Here is a 27,306-nt window from a genome sequence, read left to right as displayed (position 1 = left end):
TGGTTTTATATAGGGTTATTTTTTTGCATGTGGATATCCAATTTTCCTAACACCATTTGTTGAAGAGACCATCCTTTTCCCATTGTGTACTCTTGGTACCTTGTTAAAGATCAGTTGATGAGCACGCATTTATTTCTGGACTCTCTAATCTGTTCTATTGCTCTATTGTATGTATTTATGCCAGTACCATACAGTTTTCATTACTGTTGCTTTGTAATATAATCCAGCAATTCCACTTCTGGAGATTTAGTCAAAAAATTAAAATCAGGAGCTCAAAGAAATATTAGCACTCCCATTTTTATTGCAGCAATATTCACAATAGCCAAGCTGTAGAGATAACTTAAGTGTCCATTAGCAGATGAATGGGGAAAAATGTGGTATATACTTACAATGGAATATTGTTCAGCCTTAAAAAAGAAGGGAATCCTGAATTATGTAACGACATGGATGAATCTTGAGGACATTATGCTAAGTGAAATAAGCCAGTCATCAAAGGACAAATACTGCATGATTCCACTTAGATGAGATATCTAGAAAAGCAAAGTCACAGAAGCAGAGAGTAGAATAATGGTTGTCAAGGGCTGAGGAAAGGAAGAAATAGGAAGTTGTTATTCAACAGACATAAAGTTTCAGTTATGCAATATGATTAAATTCTAGAGATCTGCTATACAATACTGTGCCTATAATTGACAGTACTATACTGTGCACTTAAAAAATTGCTAAGAGGGTAGATTTCATGCTAAGTGTTTTACATAATTAAAAAAAAAAGTGCTAGGAAGAGGTCAACATAGGAGTCTCTGGGAGCATAGAGGAAAGGAACCAACCCAGGTCTGGAGGTGCATAGGGACAGTAGCCAAGTGCTTCAGTTGAAATATAACTCTTGAATAAGTTTTGAAGTTTTAATATAATTTAGCTAGAAGAAAAACAAACATGTTTGCAGGTGAAGGGAAGAGGTATAAGAACATATTGTTATGAGAAAATATATTTGTCAAATCAAAAGTATTTTAATATGGCTGGAGTATAGGATATAGGGTGAGGGCAGTTGGCTGAGTTGAAATTAGGAATATAGTCAAGGACCAGATGAGAAAAGTCTTGAATATTGTGTTCTGGAGCTTGAATTTGTTCTAATGATAAAGTGCAATTATTGAAAGATTTTAAATGTCTTTAACTTTAGGAAGATCACTCTGCTCATAGAAAAGAAGATGAGATTTAATAGTGACCAGGTTGAAAACAAGAACGTCTAGTTAGAAAGCTATCTTAATGGTTTGGGCAAAGAGTGTCAAAAGCCTTAACTAAAGAGAATGAATGACACAGGAAATGGACAGTCGAGCCATATCTAAGAAATGGTTAAGTGACCCAGTATAACTACTGGGCTCATTGGAAGGTGAAGGAAAGGATAACATTTAGTAGAACCTTAAGTTTTGGAGTTGGGCAGATGGGTGGATGACTGTAGCATTCCTAGAGATAGGACACAGAGAGTAAACATTTAGAGGCGATAATGGGTTAAATTTTCCCTCAGATTGACCTTGAGATATCTTTGATATTGACAAGGGAAAATATATCATAAGACGTTAGTATAGATGAGTATAGAGCTCAGAGAAAACAATATAAACTACAGATTTGGGTGGAGGAAGCCTTGAGTTTCATTGCTTTGTAGGGTAGAGGCTAGATTGCAGTGGGCTGAGTGAAGGACACGGAGTCAAGACTTACGCCAATTCTTTTCACAAAACCATGATGCAAATGGAGAGTGGTTGGAAAAAAGATTTTTAAAAAGAGTGGCTTTTAATATGGGTGTGGTTTGAATATATTAATATGCCTATATGATAATTCTAAACGAAGGAGAAATATGGAGGATGTCTAAGCAAGGGAGGATGATTGATTGAGCAAGGTCTCTGAAGACCCGAAGTTGAGTACATGTGATGACAAACCTTGGATTTAGGGAAAAAAGTCTTATCTCTTGATGTGATAGGTAAAGAGATAAGGACAATTGCAAATGCAAGCACATTTGATAGCCATTATTATTTCCTATGAAATGGGAGGTGAATTCACTCCTTAACTTTTCCTTCAGTAGACTGATCATTCTCTGATGGGGCCCTTTGGTCACTAACATAGGGGTAGTAAAGTTGTCTAATTGTCAGGGGATCCACGTTGTTTAGGCACAGTCTTGGTTTATATTTGGACATGTCAGAAGCACTGCATGTCATCTTTCCTGAGCACTTACGTTCCTGGGGAAGGGAAGAAAGTCTTCCGTGATCATTCAGTTTTCATTTGCTCACTAACTTGTCGTGTAGCCTTAGGCAATGATGTTCACTTGCTGGATTTTAGGCATTTTCTTGTGTAACACGTATATGTAGATCTTACAAGAGGCTCTACATGAAGTGTAACTACTACTTAATATGACTAGAGTTTCCTAGAGGAGTTAAAGAAATAAAATAGTGTATCATGTTGTTTAGACTTTTGTAGGATTAAAAATATGATCGGGTCATGGTAGGTCTCTTTCATTCCCATATCACTATATCTCTTCTCACTTAAAATAAGATAAATGTTTACAACGATGCTTTGCTTGCTCCAGAGTCTACATTTTTATTGTCAAGAGTACTTGTAAAGTATAAAAAAATGCAAGCACAAAATTTATGCACCAAATAAGTGCGATTTAATCTTTTGCTACCTAAACAAATAGTTGTTTGCTTTAAAATAAAACAGGAAGATTACCCCATGGGGAAGGGTTGATAGGAGGTGTGGGAAGATCTGTAATGGAGGAAGAAATGATTAAGGGAAGAGGAAGTGTCCAGACATCATAGAGAATGAAACTAAAACAAAATTCAGGAGGAATAAACAAGTTTTGTTCACTCTTTCCCCCAGCCCCTCACTGTCTTTGTGCTTAACCTGTCTCGTCAGAACTAGGCATGCTCAGTAACCGTAAGCAGGTTTTGTTTGTATTTTAGAAGTAGATGCTCTTAAGAGTCCTTTGGGTGATGATAAATTTACAGTTGTATCCAACGGGGAAAATACCTGTATTTTCCATACAAATAAATAAAGTCACTCCAACATGTCTGCTGAATAATTATCTCTTTACTGATATTTCTAAACTCTCTTTTTCTGAGATGGTGGAGAGCAGGGCAGCCCAGCTCTTCTATGAAGCAAGCACTGTCACCATCAGAGGCATCTGGTCAATGAAATGGGGTTTTGCTCTGACATAAAAGTAGGCAAAGAGACACAGAAATCAGAAGAACTCATCTCAGTGAAAAAATCCCAATATGGATCTGTGCATGTTGACTGATTTAGGTTAGCATTCCTATTCCAGATGTTAAAGCAACACTCCTAACTCTTCCGGGCTTTTGAATCAGTGCTGTCAAAATGTGATAACACTGCTGGCATAAAGGAAGTACAAAGAAGATCAAGGCTGTGGTGCAGGATGTTAATAGAGCATTTTGTGTAGCTCTGGGCACCAGAAGCTCCACATTATGGGGACTGGCTGTGTAAGCTCCAGATTGGACCCTATTGAATTTGGCTGATTGGATCTCATTTCTCTAAGAGCCTGAATAATTTCTTGCTGAAGTGTTTCTACTAGAAAAATTCTCACTTTCCATAGCTCTAGGAGAAGAATTGACCGGAATGCTGGTTCTTTGCCTCTGTGCAAGGAGGTTCTTGAGCTGGGTGTAATTACTTTGACTGGATTTTGTAGCTGTAAAAAAAACATTGATCTTTTTAATGGTTTTCCTTATTATAGTAAGGATATGTTATTTAGTAAAAAAATTGAAACTACTGAAAAGAATCAAAAAATAAATTAAAAGCATCAATAATCTCACCATTGAAACAAAGCATTGTTAATCTTTTGATAAATTTATTTCAGTCTTTTCCTGTGTATATTTTTTTTTACAAAGTTGAAATTGTACTGTAAGTATAACTTTATATGTTGATTCTTATGTTTGTTTTTTTAAATTGAAGTATAGTTAATTTATAATGTGTTAGTTTCAAGTGTATAGCAAGTGATTCAATTATACATATATATATATTTTTTCAGATTCTTTTCCATTATAGGTTATCAAAAGATATTGAGTCGAGTTCCTTGTGCTATACAGCAGGTCCTTGTTGTTCATCTATTTTATGTATAGTAGTGTGTATATGTTATCCCAAATTCCTAATTTATCCCCCCCCACACCTCCTGCTATCCTCTTTGGTAATCATAAGTTTGTTTTCTATGTCTGTGAGTCTATTTCTGTTTGTAAATAAGTTCATTTGTCATTTTTAGATTCCACACATAAGTGATATCATATGATATTTTCTTTCTCTGATACATGTTGATTTCAAACTTAATGTTATATGATATTTTCATGTTATTTCATGAACATACAATGCCTATACAATATTTTATACCATATAAGCAGTATAAAATATTTAAATATTGCTTTATTCCTGGACAGTAGATTATTTTCATTTTTGTACATCTTATAAATAATTCTGATGAACATCTTAAGCCTCAGGGTCTTGTCCCCATTTTTAATCATTCTTTGAATAGAGTCCTAGAGACCCAGAAATTCGGGTTCAGAGAGTTTGATGTTTCCAAGACATTTGATAACTATTGTGAAATTATTTTCTAGAGAAGTTGTATAGAGTTATGCTTCCACAGCCGTGCATGAGGAAACTTAGCAAGTCGTGTTCACATCATGTGTGAACCTTTTATAATCTCATGGAAGAAATGAAATCTCATCCTATTCTAAATGTGCATGCGTCTTCTAGTCACTAAATATTCTCAATATGCTTATCACACATTTATATTTTCCTCTTATGTGAATTGCCTTTTAAGTGTCCTTTTGTCTTTCTTTCTATAGCGTATTTAAATGTTTTTCTTACTGAGTTATATGAGTTTAATATATATTAACAGTGTTAATGCTTGTGGATATTTTCTCCATTTGAAAATTATCTTTTAAATTAATTTTTCATTTTGAAAAAATAGATATTTATAATTCATATACAGTAAAGTCTTTTGATCATTTTTATGACTTTAAATATCTCTTAATCAAAATAATCTTTCCTCATTCAGAAATTTTACAATTATTTGCTTCTATTTTTATTAAGTTGGACATTTTTTCATTAAATTCCTTATCATAAGCTATGTAGAATTCATTTGATGTAGATAGTGTCAAGATCTAAATGAGACATCCTTTTATTTTTTATTTTTCTGGTCTGTTCTTTAAGTTTGTATTATCTTTAGATATTAACTATTTTGCCATTTTATCTTACTGGTTTTTCTTTTAGGTAATTTTAATTCATCAGCTTACGTTTTAGATGTGATAGAGCTCTTCTTTTCCAGAGTTTTTTTTTTTTTTTTTAATTTTCCTTTTTACCAAACTTTTATAGATGGTCATCTACAGGCATTGGCATAAGGGAGAAACTCTAATGACCACCTATACCTCTCAGACTGTTTATATTTAGCTTTGCAGCATTCTTCGTAACTCTTCCAAGTAAAGCTTCTATTGATTTTATATGGATACTTTAACTCTAAATTCTTTATCTGAATAGTCCAAAAGATCTATAGGCTGCACACATATTTTTTGTAATATGCAGATAATGAGAAACCACAATTTAAATGACAGATTTGTTAAAGCTTTTATATTCCTGGAAGCAGTACACAAATCTGAAAGACTGATATTCGAGTTAATTAGTATTTGGGGCACTGATGTCTTCTTGATCATTGTCTTAATAGTTCTGAATAGCCTTATAAGTTTTAGCTACTGTCATTTATTACTTAGGAAAGTTAATTTAGATTAAAATAACTTAAAGACAGATTTTGATGAGAATATTATGAGCGTATTCATTGTCTAGGGAATATGTATAAGACAATCAAAGATTTTCCACTTCGGAATCAATCTTTACAATTTTCCTTACTAAAGGCAAAATATTATTTACCATGTAAAGGAAAAAGCTCTAAATATTGCTAAATAATTTTCATCCCTCTTAAATTGTCACTGAGTTATGGGCACTCTACGCCCGGAGAGGCAGAAATGAACTGTGTACACTTTGACATGCTTGTATAGGAATAGACCTCTTTAAAAGATTCGGATGCTACATTGTGTCAGCTCCAGTAAACTGAAAAATTGTAACCAAAATGGCTCATTGCTTTGGGTCCAGATCAATTCACTGATCACCCATTTGCCAAAAGCCCATCGGTATCCTCCCCCTGTTCCCCATAACCAAGCTCTCTGATGTGGGCGGTTGACCTCATGCTGTATCCTGACTCCCCTTCCATGTTTTCTTCTGCAAATAGAAGGGTCTATTTCTACTCCAACTATCCCCATCTATAGCTGCAAGAAGCTGGGTCAGAGATAAATAGAACATTCCTTGACATGATATTCTCTTATAAGAATAAAATAAAAGCTGGTCAATTAAGTCTAAATTGTTAATCAGTCATTTGGTGAACTGGGTTTTGGTAAATTAGCCTGCTTCTATAACTCTAGGATAAAAGAAACTAACCTACTGGATCTCCTTTTATTTATTTATTTATTTATTTATTTAAATCCAGAGCTTGTGGGAAAGTGGGTATGTGAGTTCTGACCAATAGCAAGTAGGTGTTAAGACAGTATATGTACCTGAATGAGGTGACAATGTGTAGATTATCTTGTTGGCACAGTCCAAATTTGTGGTTTGGGTTTGTTTTAGGTCATGGGGACATGAAGTTTCCTTTTTCACTTCCATGTAAGTACTTGCACCTGATAGCATAATGTGTACAAGCCAATGTTATTCTCCACTTCTCTGCCTTAGCATTATGTATAATCTCTAAAAATCTTCCTGAAGCATTTTCACTATACTTATCACTAAAACACTTAATCAAACAAAAAGAGCAACAATTTTGGTTTGCTGCCACAAGCCAATGAGGATTACATGTACATAAAATGGTATGTTAAACTCTGAACCATGTATTTTAAATGTTACATCAGTAGTCAACTAAAAATGAAAAAGAACTATAGAGGCAAAATAACTAGAAACTCTGGACTGAGGACTGAAGGCAAGATTGTTAACTCTAGAATTCACCAGTCTCCTCTCTGGACCCAGAAAAGTGTCTGGAATACAACGGACGCACAACTAATATGTGTTCGATTAAAAACGTGAACAAATAAATGAATACAATATCTACGTGATGAAGATACACCTTCTCTTTCAGATAAAATGGGGCTCACAGTCTGTATGTTCAAATGACACTAGCTCCCAAGTGTTTTTTATTTTGAACTCATCCAGAGTATAATGAAGACGTGTGAAAAGGGACACACATGGCTCTCACGTGTGTTAATTTGATGTATCCAAGTGATCAGGATAGGGTTTTAGTTTGAATTCTTTGGCAACAGCCAATTTTTAAAAAAATACAGTGCAGTGTGGAAGGAGAAATTTTAAAGGGTCATGATGACGCACATAGCAGGGGAAATGCAAAACATTTGGGCACTGTATGTAAGAAATCCAAAGGACCTTGGGAAGTGCTGACCACACCATAGGTGCAGAATGATCTCTAGCTCCCCTCTCGCCAACACTCAATTCCACTATCCCCAAATCCCTACACCCCACCTCCCTATCTGAGTAGGCTTTTCTCTTTAGTGATCTGGTAAGTAGGCTAATATGTGGCATGCTTAGATGCTCAAAACAGCAGACGAGTTTCTGGTGATCTTGGACACACTTGTAATGGAGCTGTCATCCTGCAGCGCACAAATGATAGAAGGTGTCTCAGCCTTAGGTCTGGGTTAAGTGCTTGAGCAATACCTTTGCTATCGATGTTGATCATGAGACTAGGACCTATTATCAGCCCTGTGTTTTCTTAGTGACTAAGACCTCACAGATTAGTTTGATTTGAGAAAACACTGCCATAAGTTCTTCTGGTTCACTTACTCTTTCTAGTTTGGGTTTCCCTAGTAAACCTGATGCATCTACATGACCTAATTCCTTCAGTGCAATATAAGACAGTATGAACTCGTAGAGCTGGCCCTTGTGGTCGTGAGAAAGAATAGAATCCTAACCCTAACAAATATATTATTGGCTCTCATAATAATTTCAGAATCTCCAAGTATAGGTTCAAAAAACTTCCATCACATGCCGTACAGATCAGCAAAATGGAGATTACAAATAAAAGTTTTAACATTTTCCTTTTAGTTACTGAATAGTAATTTTTGTCGTGTCCTGAGCACTTACTGTATATGCCAACCCTGGTTTGAATACAGTATATAGATTACCTCACTTAAACCTCAGACTGAGTCTGTGATTCAGGACCAGTTACTGTCATCTCCTTTCATATGAAGAAACCAAGCCTTCATGACTTTAAGTCATTTGCCTAAGGTTGCAACTCCTGTCTTTACGCAGTCTTTGCAACTCCCCAAACTGCAATATTACTTCTATGTCATATTTCTTAATTTTTTTTAACAATAAGATTACTTAAAATTCACATCTGTGGTTAATTTTTGCCTAATGAATGGCTGTGATGTAGTGGTTCAATATCTGGCTTGAATCTTGGCTCTGTTACTTATCAGCTGTGTGTCCTCTGGCAATAGTTTAACCTCTCTGACTCTCTTTCATTTATCTTTAAAATGTGAGTAGTAAAATCAAACTTAAACCTTGATCTGCTCCTTTGGAACAAGTTAATTGATTTAAATTGTATATTTCTAACAGATTTGTAATTTAGGCAGCTAAGTTTAGTTCTAAAATTTAGCTCTTCCAAGATACATATGAATTTAATTAAGCAATTTAGAACTTTCTATTAACTTTGACAACTGCACGTATATATGTCAATGGGACTTCCAAATCGACATTCTGAAAAGAAACTCATTGTCTTCTGCTCCAGATCACCTCTTCACGTAGGGTTCCCTTTCTCAGTAAATGCTAAGATCACCTATCCAGTTCTGAAGAAAGAAGGAAGGAAGGAAAGGAAGGAAAAGAAGGAAGGAAGGAAAGAAGGAAGGAAGGAAGGGGTTTCCTGTATCAGTAAATGCAAGATCACCCATCCAGTTCTGGAAAGAAGAAACAAACAAACAAACGTGGGAGGTGTCCTCAAACACTTTCTCTCTCTCACCCTCCATACAAACCTTCTCCAGGTTCTGGTGGCTCCTTAGCTCTTGAACCAGTTCACCTCATTCCATCCATAGGGTCCTTTCCCTGTCCGATATGCCCTAATCTCTCCCATGACTTACTGTAACAGCAGCCTTCAACTAGTCTTCTTATATTCCCTCTTGCCCCTTTTAATCTATTCTCAGTGTCACCAGAATCATTTTTAATTAAAAAAAATCTCTTCTTGCTTTAATGGCTCCTATTACTCTTACAAATATGAGGTCTCTTGATTGGGGCCATGCCTTCCCCACATTGTACAACCTTAATACTCTGTGGCCGCCCCATCACTCTGTGAGTCATGAGGGCTCCTTTCCCCCTCCTTCCAGGAATCTTCCCCTATCCTCTCCCCTACTGGTTGCACTTACCAAGTACTTGGCATTTGATAGACACATGTGAATATTTTCTGACCAAGTAAATACATGAATGAGGAGTGAATTAGGAGGATGATTGTCCCCTTACAAACGTGAGACTCTACACATACATTGAAGGATGTACACTTCATAACTAGAACCCTGTGACAGGACTGTCTCTGGAAATGGTGGTGGAGGGATGCGGGTGGTTCTTCACTATTTCCCATTGCGTGCACATTTTTACTTTCTGAGTTTCTTTTTCCTTTTACTAAAATTACTTTTCCTTCTTTATATTTTTTCTCTTCTTTATGGCTTCCTTGTATTTCCCTTTTTCTCCATTTAGTACAAGTTCATACCAAAGCCATTTGGATTTTAATTACTATTAAACAGAATGGTGACTGCTCAAGTATTTCTAGAAAGCCAACCAAAGCTTTCTCCATACATATAAGCACTTCAGTGTCACACCTCATCTAAAGTGTTCAACAATTCTGCTAAAGAATATTTGTATTTTAGAAAAAAATTTTAAATATTAAAAAAAATGAATGAATGAATTTCAGCAAGCATATGCTTGTCACTCTATAAGAAGCTTGACTGTTTACATGCTGTCTATTCAGAGCTGTACATGCCACAGTCTAATGTATTTACACCAGCAGGTAAGTAGTTTTCAAAGTTAAATCATAAGCACATTGACTACAATATGTATAAAGCCATACTGCTGAAATCTTTTGTAACTTTTGGAGTTAGAAATAAGCAGTCATATTTGATTCTTCTTCATTTTTATATATTTTTTGAATTTAGAGCTATTTTAAGTCATAGCTTCCATCCTTTTCATGATCTTTAAAATACTATATTAGCTAAATGTTCACACTTGTCCTTTTTAGCTTGAAAAGAAATGTCACATGCTAGGTTTCTGTAAATGACCCACATTCAGATGTGAACCAAACATAATAGCTTCTGCCATTCATCAAGCAGTGAATTGCTTCAAATGTAGGACACAGGGCAGAGGACTTTGTAAATTACTTTGTTTCATTGTCCATCACCAGAACCTGTGGCATAATATGTGACCTATTTCTATAAACAATAATGCCTAAGGCTTTATGAACAGGTGGAATGTAGTCTCTCTTTTAATTACATTTTGAAGAAATTTAAAAATGTAAAATTTTTAGACATATTGAATAGTTGTATTGTCAAAAGAAATTAAATTTTTCAACCATCACTATGTAATGTGTATTTCAGTAGAATATCATAAAATTTTAGCTTTTTATTAAAAACAAACCTACACAGGTTGCAAAAGTAGTGCAATGACCTTGTGTATTCTCCTTTTAGATTCACTAATCAATAGAATTCTTTCCATGTTTGCCTTTCTCCTTTTCTCTCTTTCATCCAATATGATCCAGTATCTTCAATTTTATTCAGTTCAATCTGATATTTATACACACATACCCAAAATGGCAAAAATATGAAAATACATGCGTGTATTTGTGTTATCTTTAACCTATTTGAAAATAACAAACTTTCATAACTAAATATGATCATGGAAAGTTGAAATTTAACATTTTATTGAACAATTCTAATACTGTAAATACACAGAGAAAATAGTTTGCTGCTCTTTGTCATCAATGTCTACCAATGCCCGATTTATTTATGAAATTGGAACTGTTTTTACATTTTTTATCTTAATAGAAATTATTCTAACATTTAGCTGGAATCATTAACTTTCTCAAGAGAACCAAAAAAGTGAATGTTTAATAGATGTTCACCAAATTTGATCCGTATGGACTGCATAAATATCCAAAAGGATAAAACAATTCACTTTTGGATAAATGTTATATTGCTTGACTGATTATATTATCAAATGAATTACAGAATTATCAACGTTCAATTTATTTCTAAATTTTGCATATACGACTATGACCAGACTATTTTCTCCTTGTTTGTGTAAGCTGGCTCTGTAGAGCTGAGAAATATGCTAAAAACTAATAGAGGTTGGTAAGTTGACTCATTCACGACCCATAGTGAAGCTTTTCACTGGGAAATGCCACTCAAAATGGCAAAAAAAATATATTAAAAATCAAAATAAAACATAATTGACCTTCATACAGCTTTCCACATTCCAATGTGCCATTTTGTTCTCTGTTAAAGCATTTGTTTACCATCCTGTAGATCCTGGCTTGGATATTTGTATAATTATTCTTTCACCCAGAATGAAGGAGATGTAAAGAGGAGACAGACATTTCCTGGGCAAAAGGAGCAGAAGCTAGCAGAAACAGGCCTGTGATTCCTAATTAATTCAAAGTTAATTGCATTGTTGATAATCCTGCACTTAAAATCTTCATATAGAAAATGTTTATGGCAGCAAATTGACAGTAATTTAACTACATTAAATCTTACCACCATTAAAAGAAAAAGATGAATGTTACATTAAACAAGCTTAAGAGAATGGTAAAGCCTAGTTCTTGTTTAACAAGACAACTCGCAAATCACTCACATTGCTGACCTAGAATCTCCAAACATAGTAAGAATAGCAGTTGCATTTCAAGATGTCACCAAGCCATGTGGACCATCAGAGACGCCGGGTGGCAGTTTTGCTTTTTCAGTTGTTTCTCAGTGTCCATGGGAGATTGGTTCCGGGAGATAAGATGCTCAAGTCCTGTAGTCAGCCTTCCAAATCCTGGGGTTCCACCTCCTAGGAATCAGTGAACTGTAGAACTGCGGATTGTGTATTAAGTTTGTGATACATGATTGGCTGAACCTGTGGATGTGAAACCCAGACATAGGAAGGGTAACTATATTTATTGAAAAATATCTGTGTGTAAGTGGATCTGAACAATTCAAATCCATGTTGTTCAAGGGTCACCTGTACTTAGAATCATCTGTGGATTATTTATAATGCCTAATACAATGTAAATGCTATGTAAATAGTTACCTGTGTACAGCAAATTCAAGTTTTGCTTTTAGGAACTTCATGGAATTCTTTTTCAAAATTTTTTCAATCCCTGATTTGTTGAATCTGTAGGTATAGAACCTGCAGATACAGAAGGCTGACTGCATTTCCACTATGTGATGAATGAAAAATAGTTGGGGGGAAAAAAGACACATGCATCTTAGTTGGCAAGAAGGGTCAAAAAAATCTGTTTTGGAAAGGATCTAGTTAAATGAAGATATGTGTTGTGTCTTTTATTTTCACTGAAGAGTCAGATGATGGAATAAAATGAACTTTGGAGTTAACTCTGAGTTTAAATTCTCTCTCTGTTACTTATAAAGAGTAAGACTAACTTGATTTTAACATGTAAATATGTAAATGACAGGATTAAGGTAAAGCTAGGTAACACAGTGAATGTGAAATGAACTACCATTATAATAGGAAAGCAATACATTTAAATTTTATTATCTAGCCCATTTAAAGCAAAATATAATTATCCTGATCATTGAAAGAAAATACTTAAAATTCTCCACACCGTGTAGAAAGACATTTCCATGTGATCCTTAATTATCTTGATAGTCCAATTTATATTTTGGGCATCTTGTAAAAACTTACTTCTCAGATGGGTAGTTTATTGACACTGTGAAGCATTAGGGTTCTTGATCTGGTCTACAGACTGTTAGTGGCACAATTCTGTCTTTTTTAAACTGGTTCCAGGCAAACCTGGTCAGCCAAGTGTCCACTAAGTCACAGGAAAAATATGATATTTCCCCAGAGTTTTAATTTTACTTAAACTTTTACAAAAAACGAGCATTGTATTAAAACAAATATACTGAGAGATTAGGGATAGAATACACATCTTCTCTTCTCTGAACTTAGAGGTAATTTATGGGAAAGTTTTATAAGCAGTGGCTTAATTAATGTTTATAGTACTCATCTAAATGTTACTAATGAAGTATTAATATTTTTTAGTAAGATACTTTGCTGTCAGTTTATCAGTATCACAAGAAAAGCAGTGCTTTTCTAAATGAATATTTGGAGATGTTTGGAAAAATGGGAAAAGATTAAATGAGTCGCTCATCAGGTTAGATACTTCACCAAATTTGTCCATTTATTACTCATGTTGTAAAGCAACCAACCAAGCAAAACCTCTGTGCTGACTGAGCTTGTGGCATGACACTAAAACCAACTTGCTGAGGAAATATAAATCCAAACTCAAATTTCCTTTGACAAATCCCTTTCATTTGAACTAATTTGGACACTCATATACAAACTAGTGGCTAAATATTTCTCATTTTTCTACAGTCTATAACTTAGAATCAGACATAGTAGGCTTCTAGGAGATAGCTGTAAAAATCCCAAATTGTTGCTGTTGGATTATGATATCTAGCAGAGAAAATCATTAAATCATTTCTGGAATCTTAGTCAAATAATTTCTGAAAAAGAAAGGGGACTAGTGAATTAAATACATAGAAATTTATAAAAGAGACAAAGTGTTTAATAACATTTTTGGAAAAAAGCAAACAATATTTGGGAAAAAAACCAAATAACAAATGATTTTGCTTTTAGATTGCACAATGATTCCTGGATATTAGACGCATTTCAGCGCATCCACAGTGAAGAAACCAAGTTTTTTATACCATATGATTTGGAGATTTCCAATCAGGAACTAAGCTATATAGTAAAAAGATCTGAGCAATGGAGAGGACTCAATGGTGAGAGAAGGAAGGTGAGTTGGTTTGAAGTAGATTTGTGTTTTGACTGCACGAAAGAAGCTCATTCCGTTAGCATATCAGTCAGCTGTTAAATTTTCTCACATTGTTTTTTGAAGCCATTTACTATTGTATTTGATCACCACCACTGTACAAATCTTGCCGCTCAATTGTATGTTTATTTTTTTATTAGTCGAGATGAGGAGACATGACCAGATGGTACTTATAGTTCAGCACTCTTATTTTCTTATAAAAATATTTATTGATACCTGCCATATACATATATGTATGTGTATATGTATGTGTATGTGTGTGTGTATATATATATATATATATCAAAATACACAACGGTTATGAAGAACATAAAAGAATGAGTTTCCACACATGACAAGATTTTCAGCTTTAAAGTGACTTTGAGTGAACAGGAGGGAAGGGTTATTACTTCTGCCTTTCTCCTTTGATGCTTTTGTTAGTCAGTCCCCTAGACTAATTTCCCTCTTTCAGGAGAAATCTCCTTTGCCTTTTTCATTGGCTTCACCAGGCTCTTACGTGTTAGCGTCTCCCAGGGTTCTGTACTTGGTTTATTCCTTGTCTGGCTCTCCATAGTTCTTTGATAAACCTCCTTTCAAACTGTGTCTTCCATCCGGCTGAAGATGATCAAATACGTGTCTCCAGAATACACCTCCTTTCTGAGTCCCCCCAAAATACAATCCAGCAGCCTACTTGATATCTCCAGATGAGTGTCCCGAATTTACCTAAAACCTAGTATGGTCCAAACAAAATCGACTTAGTTAATTAATTAATGCATACATTTTACCTGTGCCATTTACACTTCCATAATCTCTGTACTTGGCATTTTCATGTACTCTGAATCACAAAGATCTAAAACTCAAGAGTTTTTCTAGACTTTTCTTTGTCTTCCTTAATATCTCCTCTTCTCTATTCCATTTGCTACTACCTATGTCTAGGACCTCAATACCCACCTTCTGAATGACAGCCATACTTTGCCAATGGCTTTCTCTGCCTTCAGTCTCATGCTACAGTTGCCACATTGTTGCACTGTCCATGAATTCATTCTCGTCTCTTGTCAAAATAGTATTTCTAAAATGCAAGTCTGACCCTGCAGTCCCCTGTCATAAAACCTTCAATAACTTCATACTATTGTGTGTTTGCCCTCTGATCTGATTCTTTTCTACCTCTCCAGTGACATCTCCTGTGTGCTCATCTCTCCCATCCTTTCTGAACATTCCTCTTACCAAATGCTTCTTAGCAAAATATGAGGAGGCCATATAAAATACGGATAATTTGCTAAATATGTCATACTGTTTCACATTACCGTACATTCCTCTCTGTTTGGAAAGACAGCCTCCCAACTCCTCACGTACCACCGGGCAAACAAACTATTCTCCAGGGCTCAGTTTGAGTGTTTTCTCGGTGGAGCTGCCAGAGACAACCATCTCTTTTTTGCTAAAGCTGCCTGTTTTACTTGACCTTTCCAGCATCTAACACACAATCTAGGGATTAACTCCCTGTGTGTTCCTCTTCCTCTTTAGACGAAGACTTCTTGTGTAATAAACCATCTTTGTGTTCTCCATCTTTGTGTCCTCAAGCCCTAACAGGGTCTGCAGAATAATAGTACATTTTTATTGTCTATTTTTTCAATACATAAAAGAATGTGTGCATGAACCATTGAATTATTAAACATATTTAATCTGCCCGTATAGTAGACATAAAATCTACCTCATCCTCTTCTCTACTTGATAGAAACCTAAACATTAGCTTTTAAAAAAATTCCACATGGGTTTACTAACAATATACTCAATATGTCTTGAATTTTCTTAATTTAATAATTAGTTTAAATTACAGCAGACATTTTCAAGACCACTGTCCTTGACTTGAAGTAAAACAGTTTTTACTTTACCTTATATTCATTTTGGTTTCTTCTTCAAAAATCCTTGACTAACAGCATACTTTTTAAAAGGCCAAAGTGGTTGAAATGATCCTAAAAGTCAAGCAAACAGCACTTTCTCTCTAGGATAATTTCAAAGTGCCTGTTCATTTTATTTTGTCATTAAGTTTCACAACATGGAAGTTTAGAAATTTGGAAGGCAACCAAACTTATGTACCAAAATGATTTGAGTTGAACAAGAGAATACAGAGAAAAATAGAGAATTATTTTAGCTAGAGGAGACAGAGAATGAGAGATGGGGGAGAATGGGAAGAACAGGAGGAGAGAGAGGAGAAGAGGGAGGGAGGGAGAAGTCAACTAGTGCTTAAGTGCTAGAAGGAAAATTAAAGGAGATTGTGAAATTCCTTAATTCTTTAAAATTAATATTTATTCTCGTCTTTGTAAAATGGCTTAGCTGACACGTGATGGACAAGAGTAGAACTCAGGAAGAGAGTGTCACTTGAGTTTCTTGTCCATCATGCTGACTGTGTGTCCACATTCAGATGGATCAGAGAAAAGACAATTTGATTAAATGTAACCAAAGTAAACGATTTAATCAAAGGCATTTTTGTCTTAAGTAAAATATTTTGGCTTAGATTCTGTTGAGCCATTACCAGAAGTTAATACATCTGGATGAATTGCTGCTGTTCCTTTCACAGCACAGACTCAGCATCCATCAGTGATGAGACTCATAGAGATGTGTATGCAAATCATCTGAAAATCTGTAGAGCACCTGTTATTTCTTGCTGTTGGAGTGATGTTTGCTAAGCACACAGAAACATTCTCAAAGTTAAATGATAGACGTATATATTTTATTTGTTTGTCACATCTCTTCATGACCTGGTGTTTATACTATGAAGCCTTTCTCTTCCTTATGATTAATTTTTTGTATGTTATTCTTCTTAACTTGTTTTATGATTGCTTGTCTAGTTTATTTCAATAGGGAAGTAAGGTAGCACTGTTGAATAATTGATGTACTGATTTCAAGATATTTTACCAGTTTAATTGAGAGCAATCATCTATAATCTAAAATGCTAAATTAAGAGTGGAGTGGACATTTTAATATAAAAGTATTTCAAGTAAGTAGTCTAGAATTCTTGTGCTTTAAAAATTTGATCTAGATTTTTGCCATAGTGCCAGCTATTAAGCACGTGCTTCTCATTTTTATGCTCTGGATTAAAAATGGCCACATAAATGGACACTTTATAATATGCTTAATTTCATTTTATTAAATTGATAAATGCAAAAGCACATTTAGAGTATGATGAGAATTTAGGATTATTGCATTTTGTAATTTTTATATTGTTCATACATACAATTTATCATTTGTGCAAAGACAGCCAGATGATAATTCCAAAGTATTTTAGCCATGTTTCTGAGAAGGAAAAGGTCACTTTCAGTAGTCAGAAAAGACATCATTCTATTAAACTAATTTGCCTACATGCAAATTTTGTCATTTTTACCTCATTAACTATTTATCATGGAGTAAAAAAATATATATTCATGAAGGGGCAGCTCACAGCCTGATGGAGCTGGAACTAATATTTTGCGACTCTAATGATTTTTTGCATCCTTAATTAGATAGCATAAGGTTGATATGATTAGGTCAGGATGTAGTGTTTTTCATTAAAATACATTTTAGAAGCTGTATTCATAATCTGCCCTTGCAATTAAATAATGAGCCTATGAATTTAATATTATCGACCCAATTATTACCCCATGCAAAAGTATACCTTTAATAAATTTGTGCTGTAGGACCTTCATTAGCAACAGAAGAAATGATATTTCTAGGTACACAGATTGGATGGATATGCTTCAACTTATATAATGGTTTTAACCACATCGGGAAGCAAAGCTTCAGTACTTAGGCACTTAATTCCAAAACGTGCCTTACTATTTGTTGAAGACTAATTTACATTGTAATTATTTTCTTAAAGAAACTATCACTTTAGAATGGGCTATCGGAGCTCATAGAAGTAGCAGGATGCTAGGCAGAGTTGGAGAGTTAGGGCAGTTGTGCATCGTGGGACAACGGAGTGTAAATGTAGAGATCCGATCAAGCAGTGTAACTGGAAAACACAACAACTAAAAAGTCTATTTCTCGAGTGTCTGTATTATCTGAGAACTACCATATGCAATTAATGAAGATGAATATTTCTGTTGTACGTTAGAGTAGTTTTTATTGAGGGACGGCTGTACAGTGGAAATATGTAAGATACTCTGAGAAGGAGCTGCCCACCTCTTATCATGAATGTGTACATACAGGGAATCACACACACACAGAAACACACCCTGTTCTCTTATCCTTGCTATTTATCCACTACTTTTGTGTACTTGGGTAGGGACCTCAACAATTGAGTGCTTTAGTTCATTCTTGATGAAATTCTATTATGAAGGTTCTATACAATTTATAATTTTTAATAAAAGGAGATGATTAAGAAAACCTGAACCTACATTTACCGATGAATTACTAAGGAGGTAAAACTAACCATTGTTATTGACACAGAAAATTGCGGGCATTGTGTCGTGGTATGACTGCCGCGTTTTCCTGGAAGTATTACTCATCTCTACTTGGGGAATACAGCCAGGGAGTGCGGTGAAAGCTTTGACGTGGGTCATAAGTTGCAAGGTGGCAGCAAACAGAAAAAATGGAAGCATGTTGATGGGGGCTTGAGGTGGAAACACTTGATAGATTTTTCCATGCAAAAGTCTGTATTCAGAATCTGTCTTTGCAATTAAATAATGAGACTATGAACTGAATATTATCGACCCAATTATCATCTCTAAGAGAAAGGAGACAGTGAGTCGAGGTATAGTGATAGGAAATACCAAGAGAGTCTGAAAACTGAAAGCAATTTGTTTTGGCTGGAACGAAGGATGGAAAGAAGGAGAGAGATCAGCCTAGAGAGGTAGACTGGAAACTAGGAAAGTGCACACTAGTCAGGCCTACATATTTATCACGGGCAGTGGGAAGCCATGGAAAGTTTTAATAAAAAGAAGTAACTCATTCAGTTAAGACTTTGAGTTGCCTTTGCATTGAATTTTATAAATTGCTTATTTTAAAGCTGTAACTAATACTTTTGCTTCTTGGAAGGTAAATAGCTTAATGCACTCTGTCTAATACGTGCTTCAGTTTTCCATCATTAAGAGTTGTTTATTCATGAAAGGTTCAAATGATCGATGGCATTCTCTAACTATCCAATCAAATCCCACAGTCACTTATGGATTGCGTTTATGTGTCATCACATGTTCATCATCCTGTCCTGCAGCCAAGGGACAGGTCCAAGGCTTTGAGCATTTTACAAGCTTGGTGGGGACTTGAAAGTAGGTGAGGATAAACAACATGTCAGAGTGGTGACTACTAAACAAAGAAGACTTGAATCTTATTGGTTCAAAGTGCAAACAGGCTGCGCTGAGTCTAAGAGGTAGGAAGCAGGGTCTAACTCAACTAGAGCTGAAGAGCATCTTCAGTCCTGATAGCAGGAGAACAAATGGTGGGCCCTGAAACCATCTACATGTAACACTTCCGGTCCCTGACTGTGATCCCAGCCTTCACCCGTGGAGGTCCCCCCCTTTCTAACTGTCTGAAAGGCCCTGAATTGTGTCCACTAGTAAGAAATAAGAATCTTAGGCTCCAGAACAGAATGCTTAGTGAAAGAGACATGCAGCAATGCAGAATGGTAAATGAACTGTTCTTTGTTGGGAAGGTAGTGGACTAGGTGCTAAAACCACTGCTGCCTTCAAGAACATTTCTTTTTTTCCAGTAAAGAATGTCTCTTAGGGACTTGAGTGAATACAGCTTACAATTATGCCTAAATTATCTTAAATAAAGAGGTTTCTGCTCAGTAATAAAATATCTATTCTGAACTCCATATCCAAGGTTATTTTCTTCTTGCATTGAACAAATTCCCAATTCTAAAGAAGCATGAAGACAGTTATCTTTTAAAGATTTTTCTATAAATGTAGCCTGTAATTAGAACTAGCCACAGCATATAAATTCCAATTCTTGTGCAATCAAAAGATTGATGTTGATCTAATTGGAAAATATAAACCTTAGCTACAGTTTAATATATATATATATATATATATATATATATATATATATATAAAAGAGGATAATTTTTAAAAGTACATGACAACAGACATTTTGGCTTTGTTTTTCAAATCATGGTAAGCAAGGAGCAGAGGAAGTTTTTCTGTGTTGTCATGATGGTTTTGGTTAATCGATACACTTTTCTCCCTTCATCTTTTTTTTATCTCTGAACTTCTGGGATGTTTGTTTATAATTTACCCAGTATGTTGTTAAACTTTTGAAAGATCATTCGGGCATGGAGAGATTGATCTCTTCTATGAAGTGAAAACGATAGATAACGACTAAAGAAAGTAATAGCTAGGAGCTTTCTGAAGATACCTCACATGTTTGTGCTTTAAGATTGACAAAGACTTATTTACGTTTTGCTAAGTACTTTCCCCCTTGATTCTAACATCATTTCTATGTGGAGTGAAGCGTCATCCATATGTTTCTGATTCATTAACACTTAATTTGTTAGCCTCCCTTTACTGGAGCGGTATAGAGCAGCTTTTTCATCTTTTTTATAAGCTTATTTTCTTCAGACACAGGAAATCAAGTTTTTCTAAGAGTAAACAAACTTAAACTCAAAGAGACACGAGAGAGTTTTGTTTGTAACAAAGCACCTATTAGCTTTGAACTACTTCTGTACTCAGTATGCAAATTTCTTCTTTAGCGACCCCTAAGAATCCGATACAGTTGTAATTAACCAAGACACAATACACAGCTTTCTGTTTTATCATTTACTGAATTTTTCGACTATCTTACTCTAATTTCTCTTCATGATAAAACAGCCAACAACTGACATATTAATGAAGAAGTCATTAGTGATAGCTATTTAATTGCCATATTATTATTTATTCTTATTAATAATGCAGGAGCTACTTATCTTTTAATAATTATGTGGTGTGAAATTAAATTTCATGTAAGGCATTAAACAATGTCTTTTTCTTTTTTCATTGGCAGTGTAATGTTCTTTACCAGGAAAAATGAAAGTCAAACACTTTATCGCATCTTAGTGTTTTTTGAGAAACACAAGTTTTCCAACATTACTTGCATTAATATAGGTTTTAATGAGACTAAGATACAACTCTATCAAAATACAATCTTGGCTATTCCTCTTTGTTCCTTTTACTTATTTAGTTTCTGTAAGGTGTTCTTTGGACTTTTAATAGTCACAAAGCTTGGATAAATTAATATGGCAAAAGTGTCACCATAGCATTACTACTTGTTCAGAGAAATCATTTGTTTGACTCTGAACACTTGCATTTTGGTAGGTCAAAGAGAATTTTAAAAATAATTCTTAGAATTTAAGTAATATTTTTTAGGAATGAAGGCAGCAAATAAATAGCTATTACTGTGGCTCAGTCTCTAATGTCAAGCAGTTTATATGTTGGTTCATTTAATTCTCAAAGCAAACAGAGGGGTTTGTCATTACTCTCATTTTGCAGATGAGAAGATTGAGGCTCAGAGAGATGAAGTAACTTTATTTATTTATCCATCCAATCATTTATTCACCACTTTTTTATCGATCATCTTTTTAGGAAGTACGTACTTTTCTTAGGTGCAAGTGAAAGTAAGTTAAAAGAGTGTCTCTTCCCTTGTAGTCCAGTAAGGAAATAAATGAGTGAAAATATAATAACAATACATTAAGCTAGTGGAATAATAGAGCTATTTGCTGGACATTATTGTGGTACCTTCAACAAAGATAATATTAACCCATTTGAAAGGTCCATTGAAGATCTCATGCTGTAGAAGATGATTGAGATGGGGATTTAAGATGAAGAGTAAGTAGTCCAAGGACAAATTGGCCACCAAAAGAAAGGAAGCTCCAAGCAGGGGATAAAATGTTATGATGTTTTGGAGCACAGAAAAGAGTTTAGCAGATACAGGTAATAGGGAGCACTAAGACTGGATAAACAGGAAAGAAAAGGACTCATACTGTAGCATCTCACTTCCTGTGTCCATTCCAAAACCATTGTTCCCAGTATTTCAATATGAACTGGTGCAGAAATGACCCATGAAAGACTGTAAAGTCAAGTCAGAAGTTACAAAGGTATACATAAAGTTGTCCAAGTGGTTAGATCTTCCTTTGATCTTCTTTGTGCTTTTATAAATTTCCTATTAATTTTCATAATGAATACATGTTTTTTCACAATTAGGAAATAAAAGACCTATAAAGCTCTTTGAAAGGGAAAAATATCAGGCACAATTTAAAATCCTTTACAGCCACAGTCCTGTACCATTTAGGAGCATCCACTATGCAGAAAGAATATGAAACAGACAAAACCAGCAATTCATGTTACGCTCACGAACAGGTGTTTCAGTCATGACAATCTGTCTGCTGCATCATGGCCTTATGATCTATCTTCAGACTGGGAGGAAAGAAAATCCCAGACAGCATCAGTGTTGTAAGAACATACAGGCCAGCATGTTTACAGCGTGTCTCCTGGTCCATTCTGACTGATATCGTTCAAGTTTTGGGGAAACGTGCACGTTGCTTACTTTGGTGGCAGAACCTGGTCACACTTTGTTTGTCCTGTTGAGATTTGGTTGGTTGTTTCCCTTTGTCCACATTTCCTCCCTTCCAATTAGGAGTGCAGTATGGTTTCCATTGTCGCCGCCAACAGCAGCAGTTGTGCGTTATGCCTTGATTAGGTTCTAAAATACAGCTAAGCTGTTGTGACTCTTCCTGCTGTATATTTGGCAGCAACGAGAGTCGCAGTGCGGGGCTCCAAGTGACTCACGCTGCCATCTACATTTAGTTTCTGGTTTTCAGGCTGGTCCCTTGGCTTCTTCTCAGACAAGCTGTTGGAAAAGCTCTCATTGCCACTCTACAACCTGTCACCAGGTTGATCTATGACCCATTTATCTCTTTGCTTAAGAAACTTGCTTATTTTTAATTTCTTGCTATGAAAAGCATGTTTCTGGGTTGTTTTGTTTTTGTAAGTATTTCATGATTTATCAAATAAATAAAGTCTGCCTTCTCCAAAGTTTGTATCCTTCTAGAATGCCTTCAAACCTTTGCTTTTTCATATTTTGCTGATATTCCTTTCCAGGCATCTTCTAATTATCTCTAGTCACATATAAAATCTTGAACAATAAGTTTATTTTTTTCTTCAGGATGAAATGAGATATGTCACTAAGTTTATTTTTAAACAAAGAATGCAATTTTTAACTAAACCCTCAGGTTTTTTTGAAATTTATATAATGCTTTAGATATTGCAAAGTCTGAAGGGAAGGACAAGAGAATCTAAGTACAGGAAACTAACTACCCTTGACCAAGAGGGAGTTGGTTTCAAACTCTGAGGAGTCTGCATGGGAAAACAGTCACAGTCTAATCTGGGATAGAGATACTGATACATGCCGTATGTGCATTGCTTCAAATCAGACCATTTCTTGGTATCATGTATTATCAAAGGAATTTTTAATATAAAAACCAAATTGTCCCTGTTGACAATTTCTTTTAATGTGTATACCCTTCTAAAATCTGTCCTTCTCATCTCTTAATTTCCATCTTATTCCTGTATACCCTAGAAATAAGCTAAAACACCTTTTAAAGGAATTCTTGGGCATCCCTTAAAATGTAGCTAAGAATTTCACAGTGGTCAGCAGACTGTAGTCTGATAAACATAGAGTTAAGTAATGAAAGTCTTACTTCATTATTTTAAAAGATTTTTTTTGCCTCTTTAAAGTGGGTGAAATAAACTTTAACACCTTTATTAAGATGCAGTTTACATACTTTTATGTCCACCCATTTAAAGTGCCCGGATCAGTGGTCTTTATCATTAGGTTTACAGAGTAACCTAATTTTAGAACATCTTCATCACCTCGAGTACTGTCATGGAAATGGAAACATGAATCTAAAAGTAAAACTCATAAAACTTGAGATTACTGGGAATTGTTATTTTCTTTTTAGATTCCAGTTTAAGGAAGAAAATTCTAGGTACTTAAGGTATACAGGGCAGATCTGGGTTGGCTCTAGAGAGTTCAACCGTATATAACCCTCTCAATACCTGGATATTTGCTTTTCCTCAAATATACACTTAACGTTTCTAACTCTAGGCCTTTGCAGTTGTGTTTCTTTCATGGAGCCCCCTTCCCCACGATCTTGTCCATTCAAAATCCTCTGCATTTCAAGGTCAGGCTGGATACCAGCTCCACTATGAGGCTTTCTGGGATCTGCCTGACCAATCCAACAGAAACCAACTTCTCCATCTGCATGTGTTCAGACAATTAAGAACTTTATATTGTTCGTATTCTGATCATATTTTATGTTTTTCACTGAATGTCATTCCTTTTCTTACTACTCAAAAGCTCCTTAAGTTGTCCTGTTTCTTCAGGACATCTGCTTCCCCCTGCAAACCTAGGATAGGAACTCTCACACAGTAAACATTCAAGTAATGTTGACTTGAGCTGAATGTGCCTGTGCAGAGGCCTGCTTCCTCATGAGGACACCGTCTCTGGGCCTTCTCTGTTTGGCTGGATGCCAAGGATGGATAAGCAGGAAAGAATCAGCTCTCCTGCCAACTCCCATGAGTCCTCAGGTAGATTCCATGGAGACAAAAGCACACATTGCTGCTCCTCTTTCAAGAAATCAGATTACTATGTAGGACATTTGGATACTCAGAATTTATGACTCTGTATGTACACATAGTCTATATTCTCTCTTTTCTTTGAAACATGAAGAACACAAGCAGTCTTTTTTTATCCCCACCCTAAGATTTTTTTTAAGGGATTTTAGAGCAACATAGCCTGGAGGACTTTGACCCCAAGGTTCAATAATATATGCCAAGAAAAGAAAAAAAGTTATTAATGGTATTAGTTTTTTTCCCCTCTTGAGCCTCATATAATGCTTATGATAGTCTATTGTTGCATACCATGTAATCGTGTAAGAGGAAAGGACACTAAAGATCATCAGGGCTGAAAGAGAATTGGCTCTGTTATGGTAACAGTGTTTTTCTGAGAATCGTTTTATTTGCTATAGCTTTAGGGTCACTTCAAATATCAAAATTTTGTTAGGACTTTTTTCTCTTCCTAAAAGAATGTAGAGTAATTTCAGTCTTGTAAGAGACATATTCATTATTTGTAAGCGATGGTGGAGATTGACCCAATGAACAGTTTAATATCATCTTTTTCATTACCATACCTGGAAGGGAGTTGTTATTTTCTGCAGTCCTTAAACGGATAAGCAAACTGTATCGCCAGAGTCCAGGAACAGTCATGAAGGAACAGTGCACTTTACTGACATTTTTGCCGCACTGATGAAAGCTTCATTGTCATAAACTAATGTAGTTGATTGTCCTCAGGATGGTTTTCCATGTTCAGCAGTAAATGCTGCATCTCTATTTGCCTTCTGTTTTTCTCTATTTCTCCAAGATCATTTGTGTCTATCAAGAAAACTGCTGAGAATTCATTGAAGGAAAGTCTGTCACCAAGGGGTTGGCATAAACAGGAGTGAACGTGCAGAGTTTCTGTCCCATTTGCAGCGCTAAATATTTTTGATTCTTGCTGGCAGGACGTGCCACGTACGCCATATCGTGTACCCTGATTTACCTTACAGTGTAATGCATTTGCCTACTCTTCACCAAGAAAAATTCATATCACATATAAGCTCTACAAATAAAATGTGACATTCAGTTGTCTGGGGGAGTAGCATATAAACACCAAGTGTTTCTTGAGTTTGTTTTGGTGTAGGGATCCCATATCCAGGATCCTATCTATTTGATGTATTGAATTCACAGAGAAGGCAAATCACCTCCTCTCGGCATGAATCAATATTAGAGGAAAGTTTAGTTTTTAACACTAAATGGAAATTTTATGGCTAAACCAAGTCACCTAACAGTTTAGGTAGTGGTAATCCTTCCTTCCTTCCCTCCTTCCTTCTCCTTCTTTCTTTCTTTTCTTCATTCCTCCCTTCCTCTCTTTCTCCCTCCCTTCCTTCATTCTTTGAAAATTCTATGCGTAACCACTTTCTTTTTGTTGGGCAGAAACCAAAGATATAACACATAACCCTCATGCATAAGGACTCTACTATGATGATGTTGGTAATGGCTATACATTTTTTTAAATGATCCTGTCAGCCACTGGTATTTCCCATTTTTAGTATTCAGGAAAATTGCCACTAGTGAATTTTTCAAGAGGAATATAATGAGGAAACATGACGACAGTAGCTAAACAGTTGAATTGAAACACTTTTTATTAACTGTGTCTTCCTCCAGACTTAGCCAATCCTGACATTTATGAATGTGCAGGATGATGGTGGAAGAGTCCTTTGTGTTCACATTTTCTTCTTAAGCCTAATCATTATGAGTTTATTGGCTTAACAAATGATAGTCTGCGCAGTGTAAATAGACAAATTGGTTTTTCATTAACAGATATATCAAAAAGGGCATAAAGATGATTTTCACATGTTTAAAAAACATGTGAAACTCAACAAATGTTTCTTAATGTAATTCTTCTATGCTGTTTTTGATGAAGGTTTCCCCAGCCCCAACTAAATTTATAATTACATCCCAGTGATTGATGAAGCACAGAGAATTTTGCTGTTAGGTCATTAGAATGAAAGGGAATGTTTATATCTGCCTTGATTTTTGGTGTTTTTTTTTTTTAACCTTATACTGTGAGAGTGTTATACAAATGTATAGATGAGAATATTTGCTTAACAAGTCAGAGTGTAGAAGGATGGTAACAAGAAATAAAACTTCTCTAGAGAGGATATGCCTTTTCCTTGGCTCTTTTATTATTATTTTTAACCCAAAAGATTTTACTGCTATGATCTAACAAACAGTTCTTTAAATATCTCATGGAAATATAATCAATTTGTAGTTTTTCACTTAAAACAGTAAAAGGAATGATAGTACCTCATGTTAGTATCATACATGAAGGTCTTTAACATGTTGTCAACATTATTTTATTTGTTCCTTAGAGAAGCCTTGAGGTAATAGGATCAGACAATTTCACAGGTGAGGGAAATTAGTGAGACTCAGAGAGATGACCTGTCCTTCATAATAAATGTCACATCCAGGGCTAAAATCTGGGACATTTTGCCAGGTGTGATCTTTGCAAGTATCAGAATGTTTCGGAAAAGGGATGAAACCCTCCTGAATAAGAATCTTTCTGCCTTTTCTTTTGTGTTTGTATGATTACAAATATGTAAGTAGGTTATATGCCATTTTGCCCTCGATATGTAATTTAGAAATGATACATGGTAAAATGGC

At 35.2% G+C, this 27,306-nt stretch overlaps 1 protein-coding gene across 1 annotated transcript in view; it reads left to right on the top strand.

Annotated features, from left to right (window-relative positions):
• LOC309829089 (uncharacterized protein) overlaps positions 1-27,306 on the top strand; it is a gene marked incomplete at both ends in the record, with an annotated part of 261,042 nt that overhangs the window by 179,004 nt on the left and 54,732 nt on the right. Inside the window, one exon of the mRNA XM_082664789.1 lies at positions 13,927-14,086. Within this exon, the coding sequence (XP_082520915.1) occupies positions 13,927-14,086 (160 nt within the window). The remainder of the gene's footprint in view (positions 1-13,926; positions 14,087-27,306) is intronic.

The sequence above is a fragment of the Grampus griseus genome, assembly GCF_964374135.1.
Source record: "Grampus griseus genome assembly, chromosome: 10".
NCBI classification, from domain to species: domain Eukaryota; kingdom Metazoa; phylum Chordata; class Mammalia; order Artiodactyla; family Delphinidae; genus Grampus; species Grampus griseus.
This window is presented reverse-complemented; position numbering and strand designations above follow the sequence as displayed.